The sequence below is a fragment of the Urocitellus parryii genome, chromosome 2 (assembly GCF_045843805.1).
Source record: "Urocitellus parryii isolate mUroPar1 chromosome 2, mUroPar1.hap1, whole genome shotgun sequence".
Taxonomy (NCBI): domain Eukaryota; kingdom Metazoa; phylum Chordata; class Mammalia; order Rodentia; family Sciuridae; genus Urocitellus; species Urocitellus parryii.
The window spans coordinates 927,102-953,840 of NC_135532.1; the positions used below are offsets into that span (position 1 = coordinate 927,102).

At 65.1% G+C, this 26,739-nt stretch overlaps 1 protein-coding gene across 10 annotated transcripts in view; it reads right to left on the reverse strand.

The window, feature by feature from the left end:
* Mcf2l (MCF.2 cell line derived transforming sequence like) overlaps positions 1-26,739 on the reverse strand; it is a 100,088-nt gene that overhangs the window by 56,318 nt on the left and 17,031 nt on the right. For 9 of the 10 annotated variants that reach the window (XM_026415143.2, XM_077795107.1, XM_026415137.2 and 6 more), the window contains exons 2-3: positions 7,345-7,428; positions 268-382 (exon numbers count right to left, since the gene is read on the reverse strand). In XM_026415143.2, coding sequence (XP_026270928.2) covers positions 268-382; positions 7,345-7,428 — 199 coding nt within the window. Of the gene's footprint in view, positions 1-267; positions 383-2,203; positions 2,283-7,344; positions 7,429-26,739 lie in introns of those variants that run through there. The other variant, XM_026415144.2, reaches the window with a different exon arrangement.

Here is a 26,739-nt window from a genome sequence, read left to right on the forward strand (position 1 = left end):
CCTTGGCCGGGGGCTGGTGCCTGCCCTGACTTTTCGACAACTGTCCTCCAAGGGGATCCTGTGCAGAGGACAGTGGCCCTCGGGTAGTGACCACTGCCCTGACCTGCCAGACCTCAGTGGAGACCCCAACCCCCCGGACCCCTTCCCTGACAAAGCTCTCTCCCCTCCAGAGTCGACAGGGGTCTTGACCACAGGGTCATCCTTCCCCACCTACTGGGGTGGAACGAGAGGGGACCCCACCCAGAGCAGGCCTCCTTGAGAACGCACCTGGGGATGCTGGTGAGGTAGGTCATGACACTCTGGAACTCCTTGTCCGGGATCTCGCTGAAGGCCGGGTAGTCGGGGAAGGTGATGACTGGGCTTCCGTCCTGTCCCCGCCCACCTGGGGAGAGGCCAGAGGCAGGCACTCAGCAGGGCCTGGGCTGCCCAGCCCTCCCCACCAGCCCCCAGCCCCTGCAGAGTGCCCAGTCTCAAGTACCCTCTTGGGTGAGCGGCCGGCTGCTCTTCTCAGTGTCAAAGACATGCAGATGGCACGGGGGACCAAAGGCAGATCGCCCAGGGGACCAAAGGCAGAAGGCACAGAAAAGCAGATGCACTAAAGCAGATGAGCACTAGCTTCTGCTGGGGTGACCACTGGAACATCCCCGCCACGTCCTCTGGCCTGTCCTGCCAGTTGTCTCACTTGAGTGGACGTGTTTGTACCAGCTCTGCAGGCCCAGCAGTCACATGACACACACCAGGTGTGTCCCAGGGACTTTCTGACTGTTGGGCTGTGGCATCTGTAGCTTCTCTCCTGTTAGAGTTTCGGCAATTCAGTGTGGGAGGCTCTACCGCAGGTGAACGTCGTGTCCACCTGTGGCTGCGCCATGGAGGCGGGGTCCCACCACTGGGGCCAGTCCTTGGGGGTCGAGCTTGGCCCACAGGACAGGCAGAAGTGATGCTGTGTGACCCCAAGCCAGCGCCACCCTCTCTCTCAGGACTCCAGGAAGTCAGGCAGCAGCCTGGGCCACACGCTGTGAGGAGGCACCCCGGGAGGAGGGCTGCGAGCAAGGACAGGGAAGAGCCCGTGTGAGCCAGGCCCAGGCAGTGGGCGAAGCCCAGTGAGTGCCCTGGCCAGCACAGCTCGGCCCATCCTGATGGCCAAGGACGTTACAGTGGTCGCCCACCAGCAGGCGGGCGTGGGGCTGCTCAGGCTGGGTGGGGAGAGCTGCTGCTCCCGTGAGAACCAGGCATGCCGCCACCACCCTGTCCCCACCTGGAGACACAGGGACCGGTCCATGTGGCACTCCAGGGCATGTGCGGCAGGGAAAGATGGACAGTGGTGTCTATCCCCATCCTCATCCCTGCCAACCTGCCCCCACACCCTCACGGACGCCACCGTGCAGGGCCTGGAGGCCTCCTTTCCTGGCCCCTGGGCCTCTCATCCCCACAGGTCTCTGCGGCCACGTGTCAGTGCCCTGCAGTGTCCTCAGCACAGCAGCCTTGCCCCTCAGCAGGACATGGTCCCTCTACCACTTCGGCCCAGGCCTCCCTGCCTTGACCTTGAACGCCCTGGTGTGGGGCCCGGGTGCTGCCCTGTCACCGCCGAGAGGGCTGAACCCAGCGTCCCACCAATGGGAGCAAGATCTCCCCCAGCTCAGCCCTGCAGCTTGAACCTGGAGGGGACAAGCCGCCAGCCCCCTGCCCTCGACACTCAGCACACCCAAGGCACTCAGCTCCCGGCCCTGTCCCCAGGCACAGGACACCCACGGCCTGGCAGAGCGGCCCAGCCCTCTCCCGACACCTCTCAGGTTCTCGCTCCCTCTCACAACACCTCTAGGTTCTCGCTCCCTCTCACCGCGGGGCGAGTGCCTGCATCGCTGAGACCCTGGTTGAGGCACTGCCACCTCCTCAGGGCCAGCTCCTGCAGAGGAGGGTGACCACACAGCACACGACCATCAGGCCGTGGCGGCGGCTTCCCCGTTAGGAAGGAGTGCTCTGGACCACGGTGAGCCCCGGGTCCCAGGGCGTCTGGCCCACACCTGCCCTTTGCTGTCCTACAAGTGGGGCTGGGTGGGAAGCTGCAGGAATGGACAGGCCTCCCTGTCTGTGGGAGCGCCGGGGACAGTGGGAGGGGACTCTGGCCTCCACCGGCTCGGAATCCCACACTGCACTGAGGCCCGCCCCGCACAGCTGGACCAGGGGTGGCAGGGCCCTGGCCGACCTTTGAGGGAGCAGACTTCTGTCTGGTGGGCAGCTCCTGCAGGGCTGGTGTCCGAGTGCTGGGTGGTGACGAATCTCAAGTCCCTCTGTCTGTCTCCTGTGCTGGCCTTCACCTGGGTGCTGGTGAGGGTGGGCCACCTGAAGTGGTAAAGGCCCCATGCCACTGGCTGGGCCAAGGCCCCGTGGGGGAGCAGCAGCTCCGTCCTGCTGGGAGTCTCCAGGGCTGTGCTCCCCCACAGGCCACTGGGAACGGCAGGCCAGGTGGGGACTTCCCAGGCTGGCCTCCTCTTCCTCTGTGAAAGACCGCACTTGGCGGTCTTAGTTTCCTCACTCCGGGTTGCAGGCCAGATCAGCTGCCCGACAGAGCGAGCCCCATCTTGACGGGCCGGGGTCTCTTGGAAACGACGTGGCTTTGGACCAGTCTCAGCTTTGAGGGGAAGTGAAGCCCCTGCTCTTACTGAGGAGAGTGGAAGCTGGAGTCTTTCTAGGTCTTTCCACGTGATTCAGAAAGCCAGCCCCAGAGCTCAGGGACCTCCAGGGTGAGTGGCAGGTAGACACCGGGCTCCAGCTGGGAGTCAGGGGCTGGCCACCAGTTCTGAGACACAGTCCACAGGAGAGCTGGGACCCTGGGCAGGCAGCCCCGAGGGGCACAGAGGTCCCTCCTGTGTGGCTGAAGCCAGAGCTGCCCACCGGTGTCAGGGCCCCAGTCTGCAGCCACCCTCCAGTCGGGGCTCGGCACACCTACACATCAACCCTGGTGCCCTGTCCCGAGCCCACACCCACTTTCTGGTGGCAGAGGTGGCTGAAACCCACCTCCCCTGACAGCAGGGAACAGGCTCCCCGGCAGAGGCACGTCCTCGGTTCAACTCCAGGGTGCTTTCTGATTCCATTCCTGGCTGGCCTCTCCCGCGGCGATAGCTCTGGCCTCTGGAAGGGCCCACCTGTGAGAGGTGCAGACGCAGTGACAGCCCTGCCGGAGGGAAAGCTGTTCTCCCAGGTGGGCCGCCCACCCGTCCCTGCGCCAGGAGGGAGGCTGGTGTTAGGTGCCTGGGTCCAGCACAAGCCTGGCCACCGGCAGCAGAGCCTTGGGCAGGTGGCCCTGTCCATGGGCACACCCGTCGTTCATGCACTCAGGCCACGTGGGTGAGATGTCTGTGCCTTCCAGGCTCTCGGGGCTGACCTCAGGCCGATGATACCAGGCGGGCCTCTGGGAGGCTGTGGTGACGAGGACGGGCCTGCGGGGAAGCTGCACAGTCTCTCCCCTACAGGCTGCTCTGGCTCACTGTCCATCCCACCAGGACACAGTGAGCAGGGTGCAGGCTAGGACGTGGGCCCTCAGCAGAACAGAGCTGCCCGGTGCTGGGCCGTGACCCACCCTTCCAATCTGCAGAAGCAAGCTTCTGTGGTCCAGCCACCCGTCTGCAGGCGCATCCAGCAGGGCGGCTCGCTCAGGAACCCGGACGACTGTGGACGCAGCCCAGCAGAGACCTGGGTGTGTGCTGTGGTCCTCATTCTTCAGAGACGGCTTGATTAAAGGGCTCTCTGCTCCGCAGGGCGTGGCCCAAATGGGGTTCTGCCTGTTGTCTTTACTTCTGAAAGTCTACCATGACCTCCATCCAGCAGGTGCTCGGGAACATCAGCGTGATCCATTCCCTCACACCTGCCTCGGGGTTGCCAACGGCTGGGAGGATCCCCAGCAAGACAGGAGACCTGGTCTCAGGACACTCGGCGGGCACTTGGCGGGCACACGGCGGGCACAGAGGCACCCGAAGCTCAGGAACACTCCCCGTGGGGGACTCACGCCCAGAGGAGGGCTTCTGCACTCTGGAGGTGGGAGTCTGACGCAGTGTCTCCCCAGGAAGGAAGAAGTCTGGCTCCCTGGCCGGGCTCGGGCTGACCTGGAGTGCCCCCTACAGGCTCCGGTGTGAAGGCCTGGTCCCGTGCAGCAGGTTCACAGGGGCTGTGGGAGTAGTGGGTCCTGCAGCTGTGACGCCACCAGTGGTGGTCATGGGTAGTGGGAGGTGGGCAGTGCAGGAGGTTTCCTGGAAGGTGTTTCTCTTCTCTCTCAGTGAGCCGCTCTGCTGCCCCCACCCCTTCCCCAGGATGCTCAGGCGGCAGCCCACTTGCACTGATCTGAGTCTCTGCAGGCAGCTGGCTCCCCAGCCACCCGAGTCGCCTCTGTCGACTTGGGTCCCCAAGCACAGGGACGCACCCCTGGATGACTCGGGGGTCAGCAGTGGGGTCTGTGCTTGCTGTGAACCCCTGAAGGTTTGAGGTCTGCTGCAGGGTGGGTGGAACCGGGGCCTCCCGGGAGCCCTCAGCCAGCTCCATGAAAACCTAAATCTCTAGGCAAAGAGGGAGCAGGAGAGGGGCTGGTGAACATGGGGAAGAGCCGTGAACCGCGGCTCCCAGCAAAGACCCCTGGCGGGGCAGCAGCGCTCCAGCCCAGAGACAGGTGTGCTGCAGGAGGCCCACCAGCCTGGGGCGTGGGGTGGAGCGATCCCCTCCCACAGCAGGCCTCCAAGGGTGGCTGAGCTGTCGGGGTGCTGACCTGCGGCTCAAGGGCAGGGTCTACAGGGGACCGCTTCTAAGGAGACCGACCTGTGTGGCTGATACTGTGAGCAAATTTCAGACCCGATTTCCGATCCACAGCAGAGGAGAAACACAGAGTACAGAATCCTACCCCAGGAGCTCTAGATGTCTAGCAGACGGTGATTTAGTTTCATTTCTGCCATATTTCCAACCCCAGATGACTGGACGGTACGGTGTGGGCAGCCAGTGTGGGCAGCCAGACCACACCCCTGGAAGGGCAGAAGCGGGAGGCCTGCCATGGGTGGGCCTGGTCCAGGAACAGACGTGGCTCAGCCGTGACTGTCAGGCGACACGCCCTGATTTCCTATGAATGGGCGTGGGAACCACAGGAGGGGACGCCCACAGTGACGGTGAAGGGATGAAGACCCAGGTGGCCTACGTGGGGGTGGGGCAGGGACAGCACTAGACACCCAACTACAGACTCAGAGGACCTCCCCTGTGGGAGTCCTGCTGGTGGAATCCCTTGTTCCAGGAGAAGCCTGGTCCTGAGGGCTCAGCTGACCAGGTCAGGCACACCAAGAACGGGGACCTTCATTTCAGGAGGCCGAGGCAGGAGGCTGCAAGTTCCAGGCCGGCCTGGCAGCGCAGGGAGACCCTGCCTCAAAGTAGACGTTACGGGCTGGGGGTGCAGCTCGGTGGTGGAGTGCTTGCCCAGCATGCACGAGGGCCTGGCTTCAACCCCCAGAACAGCAAAGAAGAAAACCTTCTGGACCAGAGGGACCTGGGTTCCATCCCTAGTACCAACAACCAACACGCTGCTGCAGAGATGGGTTCCTTTTGTAACCATTCCCACAAACCCCACAGTTTGAAACGCTGCAGCTCATCAGCTCAAAGTTGCTGGGCTCCCTTGGCAGGGCCTTCTTCAGGGTCTCAAGGCCAAACTGAGAGGTCTGCTGTATTTCACCAGGCTCCCTCGGGTGACAGGAGTCTTCAGGTCCTTGTGGCTGGGGGACTAAGGGTCCCTGTTCTTGCTGGTGGCCATGGGGCTTGTCTCAGCTCCCAGGGACCAATGTGTCTTCTCCAAGTGGCCTCCTTGACCTTCACAGACAGACAGAGGACCTCCCCTGTGGGAATCCTGCTGGTGGAATCCCTTGTTCCAGGAGAAGCCTGGTCCTGAGGGCTCAGCTGACCAGGTCAGGCACACCAAGAACGGGGACCTTCATTTCATCTGCCTAGGCACCTCGGGCCCTGGCTGGTGCTGGACTCTGGGGAGCTGTGTGACACGCAGTGGGGCCTCCCAGGACCCAGCCTCCCCAGGCACCAAGACCACCCTATGGGGGAGTCGAAGCTCATGTTCAAAGTCAAGCCGGCAGTCCAGGCTGGGGTGCCCACATCGTCTGGGACCTTCCTGGGTCCTGATGGGGTGGAGAAAAGGGGGCCCCACAACTTATGAGCCTCTACTGCTTGGCCCTGCACCAGGGCCCGTCCTGTGGGGGCCCCACCCTTCAACAGGCCTCCACTTCTCACTGGGAGCAGTGACCAGCCTTGTGCACCACTGATCTCCTTGGAGGCTCGGTGCTTCCCTCCGCCACGCTGCTGGCCGTCACAGGCTCCCTGGGTCCCCAAGACTGAGGCAGCACTGCCAAGCCTGGCCTTAGGGACGGGCAGGTGAGTCAAGGAAGTGGGGCTGGGGCTGGTCCTGGGGTACACAAAGACCCCCGTGGCTGAGTGGGGGTACAAGCCCTGGAAGCTCCTCACTCTCAGGCAGGACCCCAGCTGGTGGCACAAGGAGAGCTGATGTCAGGCACCATTTTTCTGAATTGGTCTGGGCAGATGGACTGTCCAGGCCAAAGGGCAGTGTCCACACTGCGGGTGCTCTTGCACCTGCAGGTCTCTGGAGCCTGGTGCAGGAACATCGTCATGAGGCTGGGCGAGTGCTGGCCTGCTGGATGGAGGTGGCCATGTCCCCTAGGCTGCTGCTTGGCCAGGGCAGAGGTCACTGCTGGCTAGCATGGAGGCTGAGGGGCAGCAGGTGGCTGAGGACAGCACACCCACCTGCAGAGCGACCATCTGTCCACTTGCTGGGCCGCGTCACCGGAAGGCCCAGGTGGCAGGAGGCCTGAGTCCTGAGCACTTCCAGGGGCCAAGGGCTCTGCTTGGATCTGGTCTCATTGTCCCCTGGGGCTTCGAGCTGGGGTTCAGTCCCACTGTGAGGTGTGAAGAGGAGAAAGCTGGGCCTTTGGGAGGGTCAGGGTGGAGCCAGTGGTCAGGAAGAGGGAGAGCCCAGACACGAATGGCTGATACATACGGGCTCCAGGTCACCCTGTGAGCCCCGGGGTGCCTCGGGGCTCTGCCAGCAGGGCCATCACCAGCGGTGACCGGACCTCGCACCTCCAGAACACAGAGCCAAAAGGAGCCTCTTTTCTTCCCGGCTGCCCCGCCTCAGGCGTTGTGTGACAGGCCACGGAGAACAGACCCTACACAGCTGCCCACCTCCCATCACAGTGGACCCGGGCAGGCTGAAGGCCCCTGGCACCACGACCAGTCCAACCCGCGGAGCCAGCGCCAGGGCCCAGGAGCCCGCGGCACAGCCCTGGCTCCTGCACTCACCTGACAGGTAAGCGAAGCGCCTCTTGAGCTGCTCTTGGATGTCCGCAGCGCAGAGCGGCACGATGTCCTGGTGCATGATCTCATCTGAGGGAGAGAGACACGGTCACTGGAGGAAGCCCTGCCCGCGCCCCAGGGCCCTGCCGGCCAGCCCCTGCCGCACACCCCGGGGAGGAGAAAGGCCAGTCGCCCTCTGTTTCAAAGGTGCACAAGAGGCAGAGGCGCAGGGAGGGCCGGGCGGGGAGGAGGCCAAGGGGCGTGGGCCAGGACAGCGGGGCGGGGCCTGACTCACAGGTAAACAAATCCCCTGGTCTCCGCCCACCTGCGTGCTGGCAGGGCCCAGACAGCTGGGGCCTCCTGTTGCCTGTGCGACAGCAGGCTGCCGAGCCACCACCTGCCACCCCAGGTGCTCTGGGTCCTTCCTGCTTGGCAGCCTGCTGTGTGCCTGGTCCTGGGGGGCAGGGCGGCAGCAACAGGCGGCCCCCCTCAGCAAGGACGCAGGACCCAGGGCGCTGGCCTGTCTGCTGCGATCAGGTCTAGGGATGGGTGGGCAGCATGTCCAGCCACACCAGAGCCCATCAGCCAAGAGCAAGAGGTTCCAGGGAGACGCGAGGGGGAAGGGAGGCCCTGCTGAGGCAGCAGGGCGGGCCCTGGCTGGACAGCGCCTGGGGGATCTGCATCCAGGCCAGGACTGGGGTGCCCCTTTCCACAGAAGCACCCAGACGGGGCGTTGATGCTGCTTCTCTGATGGCACGCGGGCACTTCTGGGTGAGGGGCAGAGCGCTAGCCTAGCACAAGGCCTGGCTCCACCAGCACCACAAAGCCGTCACTTCCGCCCCTGGAGGCCAGGCCAGAAACGGGGGGGGGGGGGGGGCAGATGCCACCTGGGCAGCACTGGTCCCGTCCTGCCCCCTGGCCTTGCAAACCACCGAGGTCATATGCAGGTCCACCCCCCGACTATGGCGTCCCTCCGTAACTCCAGCTGCTGGCCTGGCGTTGGGAGGAGGCCTCGCAGCCTCATGGCCTGGGGAGCACAGGGCGGCACCCGAGGAGTCAGGAGACAAGCAGCCACAGCCACCGGCGGGGCTCGGGGGAGGGCTCGGGGCGCAGAGCCTGTTCCCCGCGGGCGGCAGAGGGTGGCTCCTTCTGTGGGGAAACAGGGCTAGAAACCGTCACTGCACGGAGGCTGGTGTCTAAGATTCCTGGAGAGGTGCTCTGTGGCCGGCACACGCCTCGCCTTGGGGTGCCTGTGTGGGGCCACTGGCCAGGCCGCCCGGGGCTGGGCCTGCAGATGCTCTGTGGGAATCATGCGATCCTGGACCTGGTTCTGCCCAGGGAGGATCCAGATGGAGAAACGCAGGCCCCAGGGGCCAGGTCTTCCTGCAACTGTGGGCAGCTCTGGGCACTGCTGGGAAGCAAGTTTCCCACAGCCAGGACTGCCCAGGCAGAGGGACGCCAAGGTGTGACGAGCCCTGGGGCTCCGGCTGGCCAGGTCCTGGAACATACAGCCCTAGTAGAGACCCCACCACGGTCCAACTTCTAGAGTGTGTCCAGCCCCAAGGAAGGAGACTCCGAGGGAAGCTGCCCCGTGAATCTTTCTGCAGCAACCCTGAGGCCTCACTCTGGACTAGACAGCAGCTGCCCAGACAAGCCAGCGCAGGCCCTCCTGAGAACAGCCTGGGCCTCACTGTGCCAGCTCCCAGGACCCAAGTGCCTCCGGGCAGGGGTCTTCCTGTGGACGGGGACAGGCTGACCGTGTCTGGTGCCCTTGAGGGATGGCACAGGGCTTCTTGCCCACTGAGTTCTGGCCAAGTTCCTTGGGTGGCTGCACTGAGAGGAGTCCTGGCCCTGGGTGGCCTGATGACCTCAGTCCAGCAAGGTGCCTCCTCCGCGAGCTTCTCTCCACCTCCTACCCAGCAGGCTTCAGACCCCCTGACCCCCTCACAGGGACACGCCTGGGCTCTGCCATCCCCAAAGGCCGTGCAAGCTCCCCATCACCGGCCTATCGTCAGGACATGAGGGTGACAGGGAGCCTTCGTCTTCCTTGCTCTCAAGCTCTGGGGCACGGAGGGTGGTGGGCATTGCTTTCAGCTCACTGACGGCCTCTCACCTTCCTGATCCCTGTGTCCACTCAAGAGGACAGGCAGTCTGCATTTGATGAAGAGAGGACGTGGACTCCTTCTCAGGCTTCAGTGTGTGGGTCGGGGGCTCAGGGGCACATGGAACCACAGCGTGGACACACCAGGCACGAGCTCCCACGGTCATGTGGCCTGGGGCAGGCAGCGGGCCACCCAGCTGTCCCCTGGATCACATGGCAGCAGACACCGTCGGCAGAAAGGACCCTGCCACCGTCAGAAGGGTGGCCCAGGGTGGGGGGAGGCTGAGCTTAGGCCTCCTCCTGTCTCACCGGCCGTGACCTGTGCATCCAGCAGCCAGGAGCAAGGATGGCCAGCCAGGGGCAGCAGGCCTAACAGCGCTCCCTTCCCAGGCTCTCCAGCTGCCCCCTGGGAAGCTGCCCTCCTGTGGCCTCTCTAGGCCCAGGGCCCTGTCCAGGACCATCTCAATCCAGACAGGACCGCAGGGACCCCACTGCCCAGTGTGATCCACACAATGAAGTTGCTCCAAATCCGCCCTGGGGTCCTCAGAGTCCACGGAGGGGCATCGTCTCCCGTCCAGCTATCCGAGGCGCAGTGGCTGGAGCGCAGGTCCTTCCTCCTAGCGTCCCCAGGCCCTGGCCTCACCTCGACACCAGGCCTCGCTCAGGCACAGGCGGGTGGCCGTCTTGGGGGCAGATCCTGTGGAGGAGCTGCCCTGGATCTGGGTGGAGAAACTGGGCCCTGCTGTACTGGCGACCTGGGCTGGAGTCCTGGCCTCACTCAGAGGGACACAGGGGACGGACAGAGGGCAGCAGGAGAGCGAGCCGCAGCCGCACAGAACATCCAGGATCTGATAATGGCCTCCTCTCCTGTGTCTCTGGCAAGAGGCCTGTCCCAGGGCCTCTGCCTGCTGTCCATCAAGTGGAACAGGTGCATCTCTTCAAGTCCAGGCTGAGGTCAGATGGATGAGGTCACTGCCACCTGGGAACAGACCTGCTCTAGCAGGCCCCCGGTGAGGGTCCCCAAGGGTGGAGTGCACACGGCAGGGGACACAAAGAGGAAGGGAGGCGGCAAGGGGGCTCCCGGGTAAACGTGGCCAGGCCAGGCCTGAGGCTGGGGCTTCAGAGGAGCCGCACCTCCTGGACGCAGATCGGGGCGGAGGGCAGCATGCCCAGAGCGGCCAGCATTCCTGCCGCCTGCTGGGCTGTGAGGACCTCTACCCTCCCGCTGGCCACATGCTGAAGGGCTCGGCCTCGTCACTTGGTCACCTGAGGCCCACAGGACTTGGCTGGCAGAATTCTCACATTCATCCTAGGTGTTTGGGGCGAGTCATGGGATTGGGTGAGACAGTGTGCCATGTCCCATGCACAACAAATCAAGGGCTTCTCTCCAAATACGCTCTCTGCCTGACCTGGGAGCAAGCCCTTACGGAACTTCAAATAAAGGACCCAGAGGGAGAAGCAGCCCACCCACAGGGACACGTCAGAGGCACGCTTGGCAGAAATCACGGGTCCAGAGCCACCAGGGAGGGCTGGCCCAGGGTCGCCTGCAGAGGGCGTCGTCCACACCACCCAGTGGAGCGCGGGCCGCCTCCAGCCCCTCACTCCTAGGCCGCCCAGCACAGACCAGGGCCTCCACTCTGCAGCGTGGGGACGGCTGAAGCCCAGGCCCAGGATCAGCGCAGAAACCCCCAGCCTCGCCTGGATGCCTGGGGCGTGTTCTGACCTGCCCACACCGTGCTGGTCACCACCCACCCTGACGCAGGCGCTCTCCAGGTGAGCCCGGGGACACCAATGCCCAAGGCACGGTCAACTCAGGTCTTCCTGAGGTAAGCATGGCCCCAGCACCGACACCTGACTCAGCAGGGCCTGAGACAGGGTCAGCAGGACTTGGTGGCCACCAACCCCCCCCCTGCCCAGCTGGCAAAACAGGACCCTGACACACACCACGCCACGGTTGGGGGTCACACCACGCCAGGTGCTGGTTTCCAAGCTAGAAGCTGACCCTCAAGGACAGCATCTGGAACCTGCTGCCCAGGACGTCCACTGTGTGCTCGCTGCTCGGCAGCCACAGGAGAGACGGGGCAGACACCAGCTGCAGTCATACCTCGGTTTGTGCCACGGGATGGACCTGTCCAGCTGCTCTGTCCTCCCAGCAAAGTCTGGGGCTGGACCACCTTGCAGACTTGGCCACGGCCAGGCCTCGTCCATTCCCACCAGAAGAGGGTGGGAGCAGCTCTGCCTGCCCATGCCCGCCGGGCTGTGGCCTTCGGCGGCTCCCTGAGTGGACGCTGCACTCCTGGACTGTGGGCAGAGCCTGCCGGCTTCCCTGGACCCAGGGCCGGCAACCCCGACTCACAGCCAGTGCCCCACCGTGAAGACCAGTCTCACAGGACATTGGCGAGCACACACCAGCCTGGAGCAGTTCAGGGAAAGAGCAAAACACAGACGACTAGCCGAGTCTCCAGCGTCCTGCCCCCGCCCCACGGCAGCTGGCGCCACGAAAGGCGCAGGATTCCCAGACTTCGCCGCCTAAAGCGACTTTCTAATTGGCTCACGTAGGAGATCTTTGATTGCAGTAGAAACAGCAGCCACAGCAGGAGGACCCCCAAGAACCTTCCACGTTAATGAGTCTAACTGTCACAGCCACCAGGAGGGAACATGGCTTCCCACTTCTCAGATGAGCAAACCAAGGCACAGAGAGGTTGGCAGACTTGCTGGTTGTCACGCAGCAGTGGCTAGGGTGATTCTGTGGGTCAGGGAAGGAGGGAGGGGCACAGGAACGGCCCACCTGGAGGCTCCAGGTGGCCTGGCTGGCGGTGGGCTTGCGAAGTAGAGAGGGGAAGGAGGCGTTTCTGACCTGGCTTGGGGAGAGTCGTAGATAAGGCTCAAAGCAACTGAGGAGCAGGGACGCTGGGCACCCGGGCCTCCCCCAGCTTCCCCGGCACGGGCCACAGCACGGGCTGGCTGCCCAGGGCCTCCCGGGACAGCTGGCTCTGGGGACCCCTGGTCTTGTGGCACAGGTGTCCGTTCCCGTGACCGGGCCTCCAGGTGGCTCTCTCTGTCCCAGGCAGAAAGGAGAGCAAGGGCCTGGGCCCCGCAGCCTCTCGGAGCAGAGGGGGTGTGGGCTGTGGCGGGCCAGGCTCCGTCCAGGAGGAGGCTGAGGACACCAGGACGCGCCAGCGAGCCCCGCAGGGGTCTTGCAGCAGTGGGGGCCCCACGGCATCTCCGGGCGGCAAAGAAGCGCCGTGGCCACCCCCTCGGGTGGTCTCCAGGGGTCACTTTCACAAGGATGAACTTCCCTTGACCTGGTCCTGGGAAGCCGTCCTGCAGGGCAGGCCAGGCCCAGCAGCCAGTGGGGGCCACGGGCCTGGGTGAGTCCTGCAGTTGTCAGGCGGTCAGCGGCCTGGCGAGCTTCCCCGCGTCTCTGAGCTGGCCTGTGGCCTGGACAATGGTGTCCCTGCCTCCCAGGTGGCAGGCACACCCGAGAGCAGGCGTGCAGGCTGACGCCTGGTGCACCCTGGATATTCCACAGCCACTGGTGCCCTGGGCGGGCGACGCCCTCTGCCTGGTCAGTGCCCAACACCACTGTCCGGCGGCTTCCTGACCCCGTGCCCCTGCACACCAACATGCACCGCCTCGGCCCCCGTCCTTCCTGGGCACCTTCCTGGCTGTTTCCACACTGGGGGGAGGGGTTGTGCTCCCAGCCCAGGGAGGGGACTCTGGGCCTGTCCCTCACCTGCCCAGGTCCCGGGGCGTGGCCACTCAGCACCTGTGGCCAGGGTGCCGCACCCATTTGTGGGGCCTGGGGCCAGCTCTGCATAAGCCCCCGCCCTCTGGAAGGTGCTACAGACACCTGCAGCTGCCCCGGCAGGAGGTGCTGGACCAACACGTAGCAGGCAGACGAGACACGCTCCCCACTCTGGACGGCACCAGGGGCCACGGAGGCCGCTGTGGGGCTGACCAGCCCTCCAGCTGCACCTCACCCTTCAGGGGACCCAGGGATAGGGTTCCATGGCAGGGGCCAGTCCACTCCTGTGTCCACATTCGGAGCTGCGTGTCGTGGGCACATGGACACCACGGGGGCAGCCCTGGCGCCCAGGCCTGCTCCTCAAGGGCACACAGGGAGCCAAGCTCCATCCTGGGGAGGGGTGGCCCAGCTGGTCTGTGATCTGCTGCCCTCAGCCAGGGCCTTGTGGGCTGCGGAAGTCCATCCACTGGGGGACGACACTCCCCTCTCCCTGCTGCCCCGAGTTCTGGGCTTCTGGGCAGGGTGTCGGTGACGCCAGGCGCAGCGACCCGCAGGGGGGCTCAGGGTGCCAGTCACTGCGTGCTGGCCACCCTCGCTGGGCCCCTGCTGTGGATGCCGCGCTCCCCATGCGGGGCTGCCCCACCTTGCCCAGGAGCACCCAGCGCTGCTGCTCTTACCTGAGCAGCTCCACCTCCTCACAGACGCGAGACTCGCTGCAGGCCCGGTGCTCTGGAGCCCGTTCTGTGAACGTGAAGACTGCTGCCGGATGCCCTCAGAGGCAGCGAGCCCCACCCAGCTGAGCTCCCCACGTCTCCTGTAGCTCCCGCTGGTCACAGCCAGCTGTGGCTGCCTCCCCTGGCCCAGCAGGGATCTGGCCTGCTCCAGGGCCCCAGTGCCGGGAGGGTGTTGTGCATAGCTGCTCAGGGCGTTCACTGCACAAGGGTCCCCTGAGCTCCAGCGGGGAAAGGCCATCATGCTGACCCTGTGGATGCTTGAGTCCCCCCGTCCCTGCAGTGGTCTCCCCCCGTGGCCCCCCGGGTGCACCTGGCCTCCTGCTGTCCTGCTCAGAGGTCAGCTGGGAGTGCACAGCCTGCTCTCAGCTGCCCCTTCCTGAGCAGCTGGCAGGCCAGGAGGGGTGAGCTGGGAAGAGCCGTTGGTCCTCAGGGACAGCCCCCCAAGCTTGGTGGGCAGGGAGGAAGGCCGAACAACAGCAGGCCGTCCCACCCCATGCTCAGTGTGACCAGGGTCCTGGAGGACATGGCCACGATTCCCGTGCGACATCATGGACACTCGGTGCCTCGGGGCCCACCGTGGGACGGAGCACGAGCCTCCTCCCTCCAGGCCAGCAGAGGCCACAGCAGCTCCGGATGCAGAGGGCCAGGCCAGGACGCCAGCATGGCCACCGGCTCCTGGCTGCAGCTGCACCTTGGCCGGCGGCCCACAGTGGGCCGCTCAGGCACAGGACGGCGGTCCCACCACTGTTCCCGGTGGCTCCCTGTTCCGGCCGATGGGCGAGGGTCCCCCAGACAGAGGCGGACTTGGGAGGGAGGCCTGGGGACGGGCGAGCACAGGAGCCCCTTCAGCCAACAGGAGGAGAGCCGTGGGGAGCAAGGGGCTGGCGCTGGTCACTTACACAGCGGCCTCCTACCCACGGCTCTTGAGAGGTCCTGGGGCAGCCTTCCTGAGCTCGCAGGCCCAGGCTTTCCCAACCGCACTGCAAACACAACTGACTGTACAGGCGCGGATCTAAGGTACGCAGTGCGAAGCTTGGCTGACTGATGGCCACTGCAGTTAAAACACGGGACTTCCTGTCTTAGCAAGTTAGGTCTGTGACACAGTGCTGACCACAGGCACCCAGCTGCCCACTGGACATCGGGAATCTACTTGTCCCGAGTGCCCAAATGTCATGTCCTTTGACCTAAACCCCCATTGCCCGAGTCCAGCCCCCAGGGACTGGCAGTCCACATGCTAACCCACCAGTCCCACTCAGTTCCACGTGGGCGAGAGCTCAGCCTTCCACTGTGCCTGGCTTATCTCAGGTACCACGGTACCCCCCAGCTTTGTCCACGCTGTTGGCAACGATGGGCTCTTTTGCTTTTCAGGGCTGAAGACTATTCCTCCACATCTGTGCACAGGTCATCTTGACCTGCTCGTCCGCTGATGGACACGTTTTGGGCTGTGCAGGCGTCCTGCCCTCCCTAGGCAGGCTGGCTCCAGTCCCTCTGGGGTAGAGCCCGATTCTCACGCCGGCTTCTTTTTGGTTCTTTTAGGAGCCTCACGCTGTTTTCGGGATGGTTGTGCTGGCTCACATTCCCACCAGCGTCTGTGAGGGATTCCTTCTCCCCCAAAACCGATCTCACGGAGACCAGAGGAAACAGGCACAAGCCTGACCCGAGGGATTCCTGTGGCCATGGCACTGGGCTCCGTGCGGGCGTCACCGCCCAGATGTCTCAGGGCGCAGAAGCTGGAGGCAAGCAGGGAGGGTCTTGCCACACCCTCCGAGGGGGACCTGGACCACCTGGTTCCTCTCCAGGGCCTCCTCACCTGCACCGGGGGCCAGAGCTCCCCCTCGTGGGACAAGGTGCCATTCTGTGAGCAGGCCGCGGCCTTAGTGCTCCGGCAGCAGGTGGCTGAGGGAGGCCGCCAGGCACGGGACACCCCCAGGGCACACAGGTGGCCAGGACCCAGTGAAACAGGAGGCTGCGCCGTGGCCCTCACTGAGGAGGCCGGGGGTGGTGCTGCCGGCCAGCAGGTCTTGCCAGGAAGTGGACTCAGGTGGCCGTGGGAGCAGACCCGAGGGCGCGTCACCGGGCCCCGCTGCCGAGACCCAGAGCTGCACACCTCCCTCCTCGGGAAGACCCCAGAGCGAGGCCGAGCCCACCAAGGTTCCACCAGGCCACCAGCAGACAGGTGCGCAGGCGGCCGAGCCAGTGTCCTCACCTGCTCATGGTTCTTTCTGCTGAGGCCCTCGAGCCTCAGAGAACCTGGCCACTCTGTGGGCTCTGCTGCTTAGCAACACCGAGTCCCAGGTCTCTGGAGAAGAGCAGCCTCCTCCCGCGAAACCCCAGCCTCCGCAGGCAGAGGGCGGAGGGCCACCGGGCTCTGCCCCCCGCAGCTCGGCGCAGAGCCCCACCTGGGTGCGCTGGCTGGTGCTTCACCCACGGTGCCCGGACCCTGCCCACGGGCCTCGCCTCTGCCCTGCTGTGGGTGGGCAGTTCCTGGGGGAGGACGCAGAAGCAGGGGCCAGGCACTCCCAGCTGAGACACCCTGCCCAAGGTGGAGGGCGCAGGGCCAGCACTGAGGCCGCCCGAGAACTTGTGTGCTCACCTGGACAGACTTGTCCCAGGGGACGAGAGCTGAATGGCCAGGCTGAGGGAAAATGGGCCACAGAAGCAGGCCAGCCCAATGCCTCCAGAGCCGAGGATGGTCTCAGGTGGCTGGAGGGGAGGCGGGAGGTGGCAGGAGCACTGTCGCCACCTCCATCCCCAGAACACAGGACTCTCCCCTTCAGAAGCTCAGAGGATGCGGCTGCCCTTACAGTAAACATCAGCACCCATCAGAGGGCCTGGCCGCGGGTCTTCTGTGCCATGAAGAGTGGTCAGAAAGGGGGACGCACCTGTGGGGTGCCTCGGGCCAGGCCCAGGGAGCTCAGCTCCCAGCAGCCCCAGCCTCGTTGCTGCAGTCCCCAAGTCTGCCCCGGAATTCTGCATGCTGTGTTCCAAGGGTGCATGGAGCAGGCAGGATGGCACACACCACACGCCACACGCCACACACTCACACACGCCACACGCCACATGCCACACGTACACACACCATGCATCACACATGCCACACACACCACGCATGCCACATGTACCACACACGCCAAACACACCACACAGGCCACACGCACCATACAGCCACACGCACACACAACACACGACACATGCTATATGCCACACGCCACAGCCACACACGTGCACACGTCACACACGTGCACATGTGTTTACTCACACACACCTTGAAGGAGCCCTCGATGTTGGGGAGTGGAGCTATTTTGATGGTTTTAGCTATTTTGATGGTTTTTATGTGTGAACATAAAAACCAAAGAACTCTCTGGGCCCGGGGAGGTGCCATGGGAAACTCCAACAGTGGCCAAGTCCACCTGTCGAGAGGCAGAGTGTGGCCGGCAGACTGTGCCAAGCTGCCCGGGCTCTGGAAGAAGCTGGACTGGCCAGGCCAGAGGGGGCTCCCTGTACCGTCCAGGGACGCAGAGACGGAGGCAGGCAGAGACGGAGGGACTGAGAAGGGGGCAGAGTCATGGAGAGAGAGAGACACACAGAAAGATGCAGACAGAGAGGCAGAGATGGGCGAGGCGGGCACGACAGGAGGAGGTGACCCCGGGCCACACACCACACACACCACACGTGTGTGCCATTCTGGAACCTGCCACCCTGAGCAGCCCAGGGGCACGGCGGTGGATCTGGGGCCCATGGGTCCCCGACACACGCTCTTGTCCAGCGCACGTGCTCCAGGCCAGCTCCGGCTTCGGGCCAGCCTCGGGACTTTTCCCAGCCTGCCTAGCCACCCACCTTGCCCCCTGGTGTGCCCAGCAGGCTGGGTGGGTGACATGGGCAGGGGCCCTGCACTCCCAGGGAAGTGCCCACTCAGAGGGAGGCACCTCCTGCGCACACCACCAGCAGCTGGTCTTCATGAGTCCAGCAGGAACCTCTGGGGGCAGGAGAGCCATCAGAACCCAGGGTGCTGCGAGACACCAGGCCACGTCCAGGAACCCAAACTCACACCAGGTAGGGAAGCTCCTGGCCGCAGAGTCCCGCCCACTGCCCTGCCACCAGGCGTGGGTCGCCTGTGCCGGACGCCTCCGGCCCAACAGCCTTGCCCCCGCGGCGGCCTGGGTTCCTACGCCCGAGAGCACTGTGCAGGGTGGGAGGAAGCCCTCCCGTGGGGTCCTGTGACCCCGCTCTGGCCAGCTGGCTTTCTCCTCAGACCTGAGCACTGCGCCCCGTGTTGGACCACGGGTGGCTGAGAGACCTGCCTGCTGGGGACGTCCCTGTCACCGGCCACTTTCCACGCAGTGGCTTGGTGTTAAAATCTGAGACTTTTATGTTGGTGGGTTGTCACTGATAGCCGAGGTCAGGTCTATTAGAATTCAAGAAGTACTTTATGAAAGCTGCATCGGCCCTGGACAGCATGCCCATCGGAAAGTGTGATTGCTTCAGAACCAGTGTCCTTCCCTTCTCGGGACTGCATGACCCCAGGCCATTCCTCTCCCACGCCCTCACTCCCTCCTGTCCAGCTGGGCAGCTCTGCTCACGCCTCCTGGACCCTCATTCTCTTAGCTGCAAAGCCCACGTCACAATGGGCCTGCGTCCATCTCACAAGCACCGCCCTCTGGTCCAACAAGCCCCCCAGGACACGGTCAGCTCACGGTGGCTCTAGCCCTCTAGTCCTGAGTCCCACTGCCCCAGCATCGAGGAGCCAGCCATGGGACAGCCAGCGCCGTCAGTGTCCCTGGGGGGGGGGAGTGGCAGCCCTGGGCCCGGGCCCTGGTGCCAGCCCAGCCCATCTACACTACGAGGATCCAGGACAAAGGAGCCCAAGGCGAGTTTATTTCCAGTCTCTGAGAGGCAGCGGGCGCCGGCATCTCCATTCCAGGGGCACCCAGGGAGGGACGGGCAGACGCCGCCTCCACCTCCCGCCCGGCCAGCATCTCCCGCCCGGCCTGAGGCTCCTGATCCATGTTGGCGTGGGAGTGCCTGGCAAACGGGGGCAGGGGGAGAGGCTCTGTCAGCAGGCCCCAGCACCAGAACGTCACCACCTGGCCTCGTCCCATGCACACCGTCTCGCGACACCCACCACAGCCCCCACCCACAAACCGTGGGGCGGGGCACACCTGTGCTGGTCTTCAGCAGGAGCCACAGGGCCGTGATATCCCGGGACAGCAGGGAGACCAGACTTAAGGTCATTCCGTGTCACCTCCGCGCGGGTCAGGAGACTGAGACCTGCTTCCCAGGAGGTCCGGCTGGGGCGCACCGAGGAGAACGGCGGGGCTCCATCTTGGCCGCGGAGCGGGGACAGGCGCCTCCCTGGGCCGCTGCGCGGGGCTGGCCTCTGTGGGCCACGGCTGCTCCTCCTGGCCTCAGATGCGATGTCCCTGACGAAGGAGCCGAGCATCGGCTCATTTACCCGGCGGCTGTGCAGACTTAACCCTGGAAACCCTGAGCCCCGGCCCTGCTGGCAGCCGCGCGGCTGCTGGTTGCCTGTCTGGACCCTCCCTGCAGGGGCCCCACACTCAGGCAGGTCCTCCACCAGACGTTCTGGGACCCCAGCCGCCGGAGCCCCGCCTCCACCAGGTCCAGAGGGGACACCTGAGGGACGCTGATCCACAGCGGGGCTGGGCTTCTGCCCAGTGACGCCCACAGGAGGCCACCAGCGGCAGCCCCGTGGGCAGCTGCTCTGCTCTTGTCCAGCTGTCCACAGGAAGAGCCTGGAATAGCTCTGAGAGCCGGGGGCAGCTCCGGGCAGCCAGACGCCCGAGGAGGGAAGACCACAGGAGAAGGGTCTGCGACCACCAGACGGGACCTCGACCAGGAAGGGCTCGCGGCCACCTCGGGGACCAGGGAGCCCTCCAGGGCAGGCTTTGTTCCCAGCACCCCTGGGGACTCGGGCTGCGGAACCCAGGGCCAAGGCCCCGAGCTGGAGCCCTGGAAGAGGGCGTGGCCAGTGTGGGGGTCCAGCAGACCCCCAGCCCAGGACTCTGGGTTTCTGTGGGGCTGTCTGCTGTCCCCCAACTCCCACCACCCTCCTGTGTGCTCGGGTTCCTCCCCCACGCCTCCCTCCGGGGACCCAGTGGTCACGCCCAGGCTGTGTGGTCAGGCCCGCCCATGTCCTCTCTGTAAGCCCAGCAGGTGACGACTTCATCAGGCTCCCGGGCCTCCAGCCCCTGCAGCCTGCTGCAGCCTTGGGCCCCCTGGCCCACCTCCAGTGGTGAGACGGTGGACAGTGAGGCCAGGGGAAGGCCCACAGCTTCCCAGGCCCCTGCCTGCATGGACGGCCACTGAGGCCCCTCCTGGGGGGTGGCTGCAGGCGGACTGGGAGGTGCAGAAGGGAGACCTTGGGCCTCTCACCTGCTCCTGGTCTCAAGGCCTCCACTTCACGCCCAGCAGTGTGGAGCCGGACACCTGGGCCTCAGGCCGCCTCCACCTCGGCCTGCTCCCCGCATGACACCAGCCACACGGCGCCCTCCCACAGAGCCTCCCCTCTGGCCGCCAAACTGCCACCTGCTGAGGCGGGCGGGAGCCGTGACCTGGCCCTGGCAGGTCCTGGCTGAGGAAAGCTCCGGGCTCTCCCTGCTCCTGTCTCCTGCCCTTCAGAGCAGCCCCTGAACTCCAGCCAGGCTGTGGCCAGGGCTCCTTACCTGGGGCTGGGGGACAGGGCCACCTGTGCTCTGGCCACCCGCCCCTTCCCACTGCTCGGATCCTGGCTCCTGCTGGGCCCCCACTGGGCGAAGCCTTGACCTTCAACAGCTCCTCCTCCCCCTCACAGGGGACTAGCCACTGGGACTAGCCACTGGGGACGCCGCAGCAGACCCAGGTGCCCCGGGTGGCAGACGAGCCCATCATGGCCGAGCAGGCACCCACTTCACACCCCGCTGGTGCGGTCCCCCAAACTCATGCCCGGCTCGTGGGGTTCCCCAAACTCACGCCCGGCTCGTGGGGTTCCCCAAACTCACACCCGGCTCGTGGGGTTCCCCCAAACTCACGCCCGGCTCGTGGGGTTCCCCCAAACTCAAACCAAACCCAGATGCTTGTGGGGCCAGGGCACACCTGCCCCAAACGCCTGCCCACTGAGACATGCTCCAGGTCACTGAAGGCCACCTGCCATGGAAGCCACCGAAGGCCAAGGTCTCCTGCCCCTGCAGACCCTGCCAGTGAATGGTACAGGCCTGGAGGGACAGTGAGGTGGAGAGGGGTGGCCCCCGCGCTCCCCTTGGCCCTCCGACGCTCGGTGAAGTGTCTGGGTGGCACGTGGCCACACAGGACTTGCACCCAAGTCAGCACCACTTGGGCAGCAGCCACGTGTCCCGACGCTCCCCTGTCCAGGGCTGCCCAGGACGCCTCCTCCCACACCCTGGGGAAGGGGCTCCCCGCCTCACTGCAGCAGGCCATGGCCTGGCCCCTATGGACGCGCAGCCTGGTGGACCTGGACCCTGGCGCGTGCGGTTAGGAAGGGGCACCCAGCCTCACTCGGCACTGTGTGGTGAGCGGAGCAAAGGGCAGGGCCTCCTGGGAAGGCCGCTGGGCCAGGCACCAGCTCAGGGGCTCCTGTCCACACGGTGCTGGAGGAAGAGCCCTGGGGCAGGACGGCACTCCCTCGGTCCCCAACCAAGTCCTGGCCCCCTGGGACAGTGGAGCACGGGGGGCCTGCCCTGGACACAGCCTAGGGAATAGCTGGCCGGGGCCAACAGGGCCTGGGTCAAGGTCCTCTCCCGCCCAGCTGCAGCCCACCAGCAGAGGTCAGAGCCACTTTCCTCAAAGACCGGGCAGCGCCCCAGACGTCACCTCAGGTCCCCTCCCACAGGATGCACATGCACTCTGGGGCACGTGACAGGAGCCCAGGCCTGGACCCCTCGGCTGAGCCTGAACCATGCTCAGGTCCAGCCAGGAAGCACCTGTGTGAGGCCCTCTCCAGGTGGGACGCCGAGCGGGTGCCCACGTCTAGCCCTTCGGACCTCGAAACAGCCCTTCTCTGTGGCTCCCAGAGCACCCAGTGCAGTGGAAAGGAAGGTCCAGTCGTGAAGGGCCACGGAGAGGCCAGACGGGGAGGCCTGGGGAAGGGCCCACACCGGGCAGTGCGGACGGCCCCTGCCACACGGCCCCCCTGCCTGCTAAAGGCCTGGAGCGGAGTGCACGTTCTCCCCCAGGGAGGCAGGTCCGGTGCTGCCCATGCTCCCCCAGGACTCTCCCGCCCAGGCTGGCCATCTCATTGAGGAGGTGCAGCAGTGCTGGTCAGATGCACCCCATGGAACAGAGTCCCAGTGTCACATTCAAACACCAAGACCGAGGTATCCCAAAGGCCATGGGAGTGGGTCAGCCCAGAAGGGCTGGGCGTGTCTGTCCAGTGGTGGATTTGCTCCAGCATGGCCGCACCTGACCTCCAGGTGAGGCCCTGAGGCCCTCCATGCTTACTGTGGGGTCACAGCTGACGTCACACTTGTCTACAGGGACAAGGAAAAGCTGCATGCATTCTAGTGGGACCTGGGGTCCTAGAGGGCCAGCCCTGACCCAGCTGGAACAGTGGCCCACTCCCCACACAGGTGCGAGGCCAGGAGCACACGCCGACACAGGGCCCTGTCCCGAGGAACACCACGTCTGGAGCCACCTCCAAGTGTCCCTTCACTCAGGCCAAGCCGACCCTAGCTCGGGAAGGATGCTCAAGCCGACCTCCCGGTCAGGCTCCCCCTGCCCGGCCCTCCAGCCCTGCTCTCACCCCCACTCTCCCGGCTCTGAGCCCATCTGGGAACACTCCGAGGTTTTGCTGTAGCTTTGACGCTTTTCCAGGGTTTTATGCACTTGGGTTTTGCGTCCTGATCTAGGGTCTCGCCTCCTGGGACTGGAGGGACTGAGGGCAGCCGCGGAGGAGCTGGTCAGCTCGGTGTTTGGTTCGGCCTCCTTTGCACCTGTGTCTCTCAGTGTCAGTGACAGGACCACAGGCACGGAGAGTGGCCACAGCACTGTGCTGACCGGCAGGCCCTGGGCCTCCGTGAGGTGCAGCACGACAAGGCCAGGATGCCGGCCTCCCACAGGCCACAGGAGGCATGCCGGCCACCGGAGCCAGCAGGCCAGCGCCTGGCCGCCTGGAGGAGATAAACAGGAAGACCCTCCTTGCCTGACGAGGACACCAGACACGAAAGCCCAGATACGATCGCTCTTAACAATGAGCGCACCTTCCCCGGCACCCTGGGGCGGCCCGGGGGGGGGGAGGGGCGGAGGCCCATTGTCCAGCAGGCCCTGGACAGTCGGTCACTTCCCTGCCCCAGCGGTGGCAGAAGCAGAGGCCCTAGTGGTTCTGCAAACATGTGACAGACAACAGGGAAGTCACGGGCCAGTGCCAACCACAGGGGCCTAGCTGTGTCCGCCGGTGGCCAATCACTCACAGCCCGATCCACCCAGCTGGGTGAGGGCAGCGCAGAGAGCAAACACAGGTGGGACCAAGGCAGATAAAAGGCCACAGCAGGGAACACACGGGTGTGGCCGCATCTGGCCGCTTCCAGCACCTCAGTGCCCACGTGGGCAGTGAGGGTGGACGAGATCAGTGGTGCCCCCACTCTGGCTGTCCAGAGAGTCCTGGGGCAGCACTGGGTTCCCTGCCCACCTCCTCACAGACCCGAGAGCTCAGAGGCAGAGCCCACTGCCTGGACACAGGGGTGTTAGGAGCCCCCGGGACCCCCCTGAGGCTCCCTGTGGCAATTCTGCGTCTGGGGGAAACGAGGAGCTGGGAAGGCCCCTGGCCCAGGTCGCCCCGCTACGAGGCGCAGGATAAGATGCTCCAGAGCCCCTGCCAGGCTCCCAGCTGTGCCTGCTCGGGAGGGGCGGACGCGGCACACCCGCTGGCCAGGAGTGCCCTGGCAGTCACCCGTGGGGTGGAGAAGGCCTTCTCCGTGTCCCGGCCGCGCCCAGGTGTGCCTGACGGCGGTGGGGTTTCGTGGGGGTGGCAGACCACAGAGAGCAGCTCAGCACTCCAGGAGAGGTGGCCGGGCCCTGCAGACAGACACCACAGCCCCTGTCTGTGGCCACGAGGCGGGTGCGTCCTGCCACGGGCCCTGAGACCCACATCCAGGGGAGAAGAGCCGGGTGGACGAGGGTGACCAGGGAGCTCAGAGGGGTCCCCTGCCCTCACTGAGCTGCTCTGCCGAGGTTCCCTGTCATGGAAAGCATGGGGTCAGGTACACGGGAAACCGGGCGGGGGTCCGGCCTGCTCCCCGGGGGTCTGCTCTGCTACAGGGGCGTCACCGCGGGGGCTGGGCCACATCACGTAAGCTTTTCACGGTGACTCTCAGACTCCCCAGAGCCAGTGCATCTTGTTTGTAAATGTCACTCGCCTTTGTGTCCCGGAGTCAGCCCTGGGACCCAGGGTCCGGTGGCTTGGGTCCCCTGGGAGGGACACAGAGCAGCTTGGGAAGATGGGAGCACAGATCAGGGTAGGACCAACTGGCACCGGGGGACACGTGCCCGGCGACCTTGGAGGTGCCCCAGTGGCTCCTCCTGCTGACCATGGGGGGCCAGGCCCGGGCGCCCAGGCCTGAGAGCCTCCCGCTCGGTCTCCTGCTGCACCCACAGCCACAGTCCCCCCACCCAGGGGAGGAACACGAGTCCCTGTGAGGACAGTGCAGAGCTGGGACCTTGCCTGCCCCCCGTCCTGGGGAAGGGAGAGGACTGAGAGGACACCACAGCCCCCCCACTGCCTGGACGCTGGGTGCGGGTCTGGTGAAGACGCAGCCAAACAGCCATGGTGGCTCTTAGAGCCTGCGCTCAGGCCTCGTCTCCCTGTGGGCTCCAGGGGAGGCACAGTCTGCAATCACAGCCCGACCAGGGTCAGTACTTGGGACTGAACCCAGGGTGCTCTGCCACTGAGCTACACCCCAGTCCTTTTTAATTTTTATTTCAAGACCCAGTCTTGCTAAGTTGCTGAGGCCGGCCTCAATTTGTGACCCTCCTGCCTTGGCCTCCTGCGTGGCTGGGATGGCAGGTGTGGCCACCACAGGCAGAAAAGTCAGTGCCTTTATGAGCAGAGCCGAGAAAACCTTTCCGTGTTTCGGGGTTATCTGGCGTTCAGTGACTACAGACGCCAGCTGCAGCGGACCCAGCTCAGGGGAGTGAACTGAGTTCCGAGTCCCCTCCTCCCCCAACTGGAACCGTCAATGTTTCATAAAAATCAGATCCAGCTGAGAAACTGCGGTCCACGTCCCTCTTTTGTGGGCCTGGCGAACAGTCCAGCACTCCCTCCCCAGAGCCCCACTGAGTTCCCACATCCGCCCTGGCTGCGTGGGGGGGCGTGCTCAGACTCCCTGGACAGGCCGCCGAGGGCGCCAGCCTCCGAGGGTGACCCCGCGGCAGCGGCACAGCCCCCTGAGGGCCGCCCCTGGCTTGAGCACACTGGTGAGTCCGGCGAGGACAGCTCAGGGGCAGCACGCTCTCCGAGGGTCAGCCGCTCTTGCTGGGGACAGGCATGGGGCGCTCTCCTGGCTCGGCCTCACACACCGCGAGATCACCAGGACCACAGAGGACTGTCCACCAGAAGCTGCTCCCCTGGACGTATCACGCTGGCCGCGAGGGTGAGAGCAGAGGTGCCAAGCCCCAGACAGGGGCAGCTCCTACAGGGGGCCACAAAGGAGAGCCGGCCCCAGCACCCGAAAACAGGTCCCAAACAGCAGGAGCGGGGGACTGTAAAGTGCACCACAGTTGGGTGGGCTCCTCAGTCCGGCTGCACTCTCCTGACGGGTCCAGGGTCGGCCGCGACTTCCCAGGGGACCTCCAACACGTCATGCCATCACGCTCACAGCAATCTGCGCTTGCCTCGCCGAGAGTAAGAACTGCTGGGCGGTCGGGAAGGGCGTGCACCTTCGGGAGGACACCCCAAACGTGGCCCCGTTCCAAGCGTCAGACCACAGAGGCAGAGAGCGGCTGCCCAAGGGCAGCGCCGAGCACACGCCCGCTCTCCCAGGCTCGCAGTGAATCTCACGCTGTGTCCTGGAAGGAAACGGGCCACTCAGGCCCTGCAGGCCAGGGGCCCGCAGGAGCCAGCAGCCATGCCCAGGAACAGGCCCGTTTACCATTGGACAGCTGCTGGGCAGCCAGGGGGCAGGACACAGGCCTTCAGGATCTGCTCAGCAGCTCTCGTGGCCAGCTCCCTGACCCTGCCCAGGATGGCTCCAAGTGGCAGCTGCTTAGAGAGCACCCAGTAGGGCCCTGGCCTGCAGTGGACACTGGTGCTGCCCCTCTAGGGAATGAATGAACGAGCAAAGAAAGGTGCCACTCAAGGCCTGGAAATCCTTTGTTCCCGTGGTCACTCCTAGTGGACACAGGAGACAGCTCTGCTCCTCAACACGCTGCCATCCGTGTGCAGAGCTCACAGGACTGCCTGGGCCCAAGCCGTGGCCAGCAAGGTGCGTTCTCGGGAGCAGATGCCGCTCAGGGGCACCTGTGGGCGTCGCAGGCAGGAGCTAGCCAGCAGCACCCGGCGCGGCAGGAGCCCTGGTGCTGGGTTGACTGTCCAGTCTTTACTTTCTGTCCTTGAAAAAAGATCTCGCTAGAGACACAGAAGCCTGTCCCAAAGCCGACCCAAGATGCAGGCCAGAGCACAGGTCCCTGCGGGGTTTAAGCCAGTGTGAACCAGACCTCGTAAGTCCTGCCTTAAACACTGACCCCAGGTCTGCGGGCTTGTGCTGTGGCCAGGGCAGACACGGTCCTGCAACTGGGAACGGTGTCAGGTGGACACAGTGGAAAGGAACATCACTGGACTCACGCTGTGTCCAGGAGAAAGCACCTGGAGC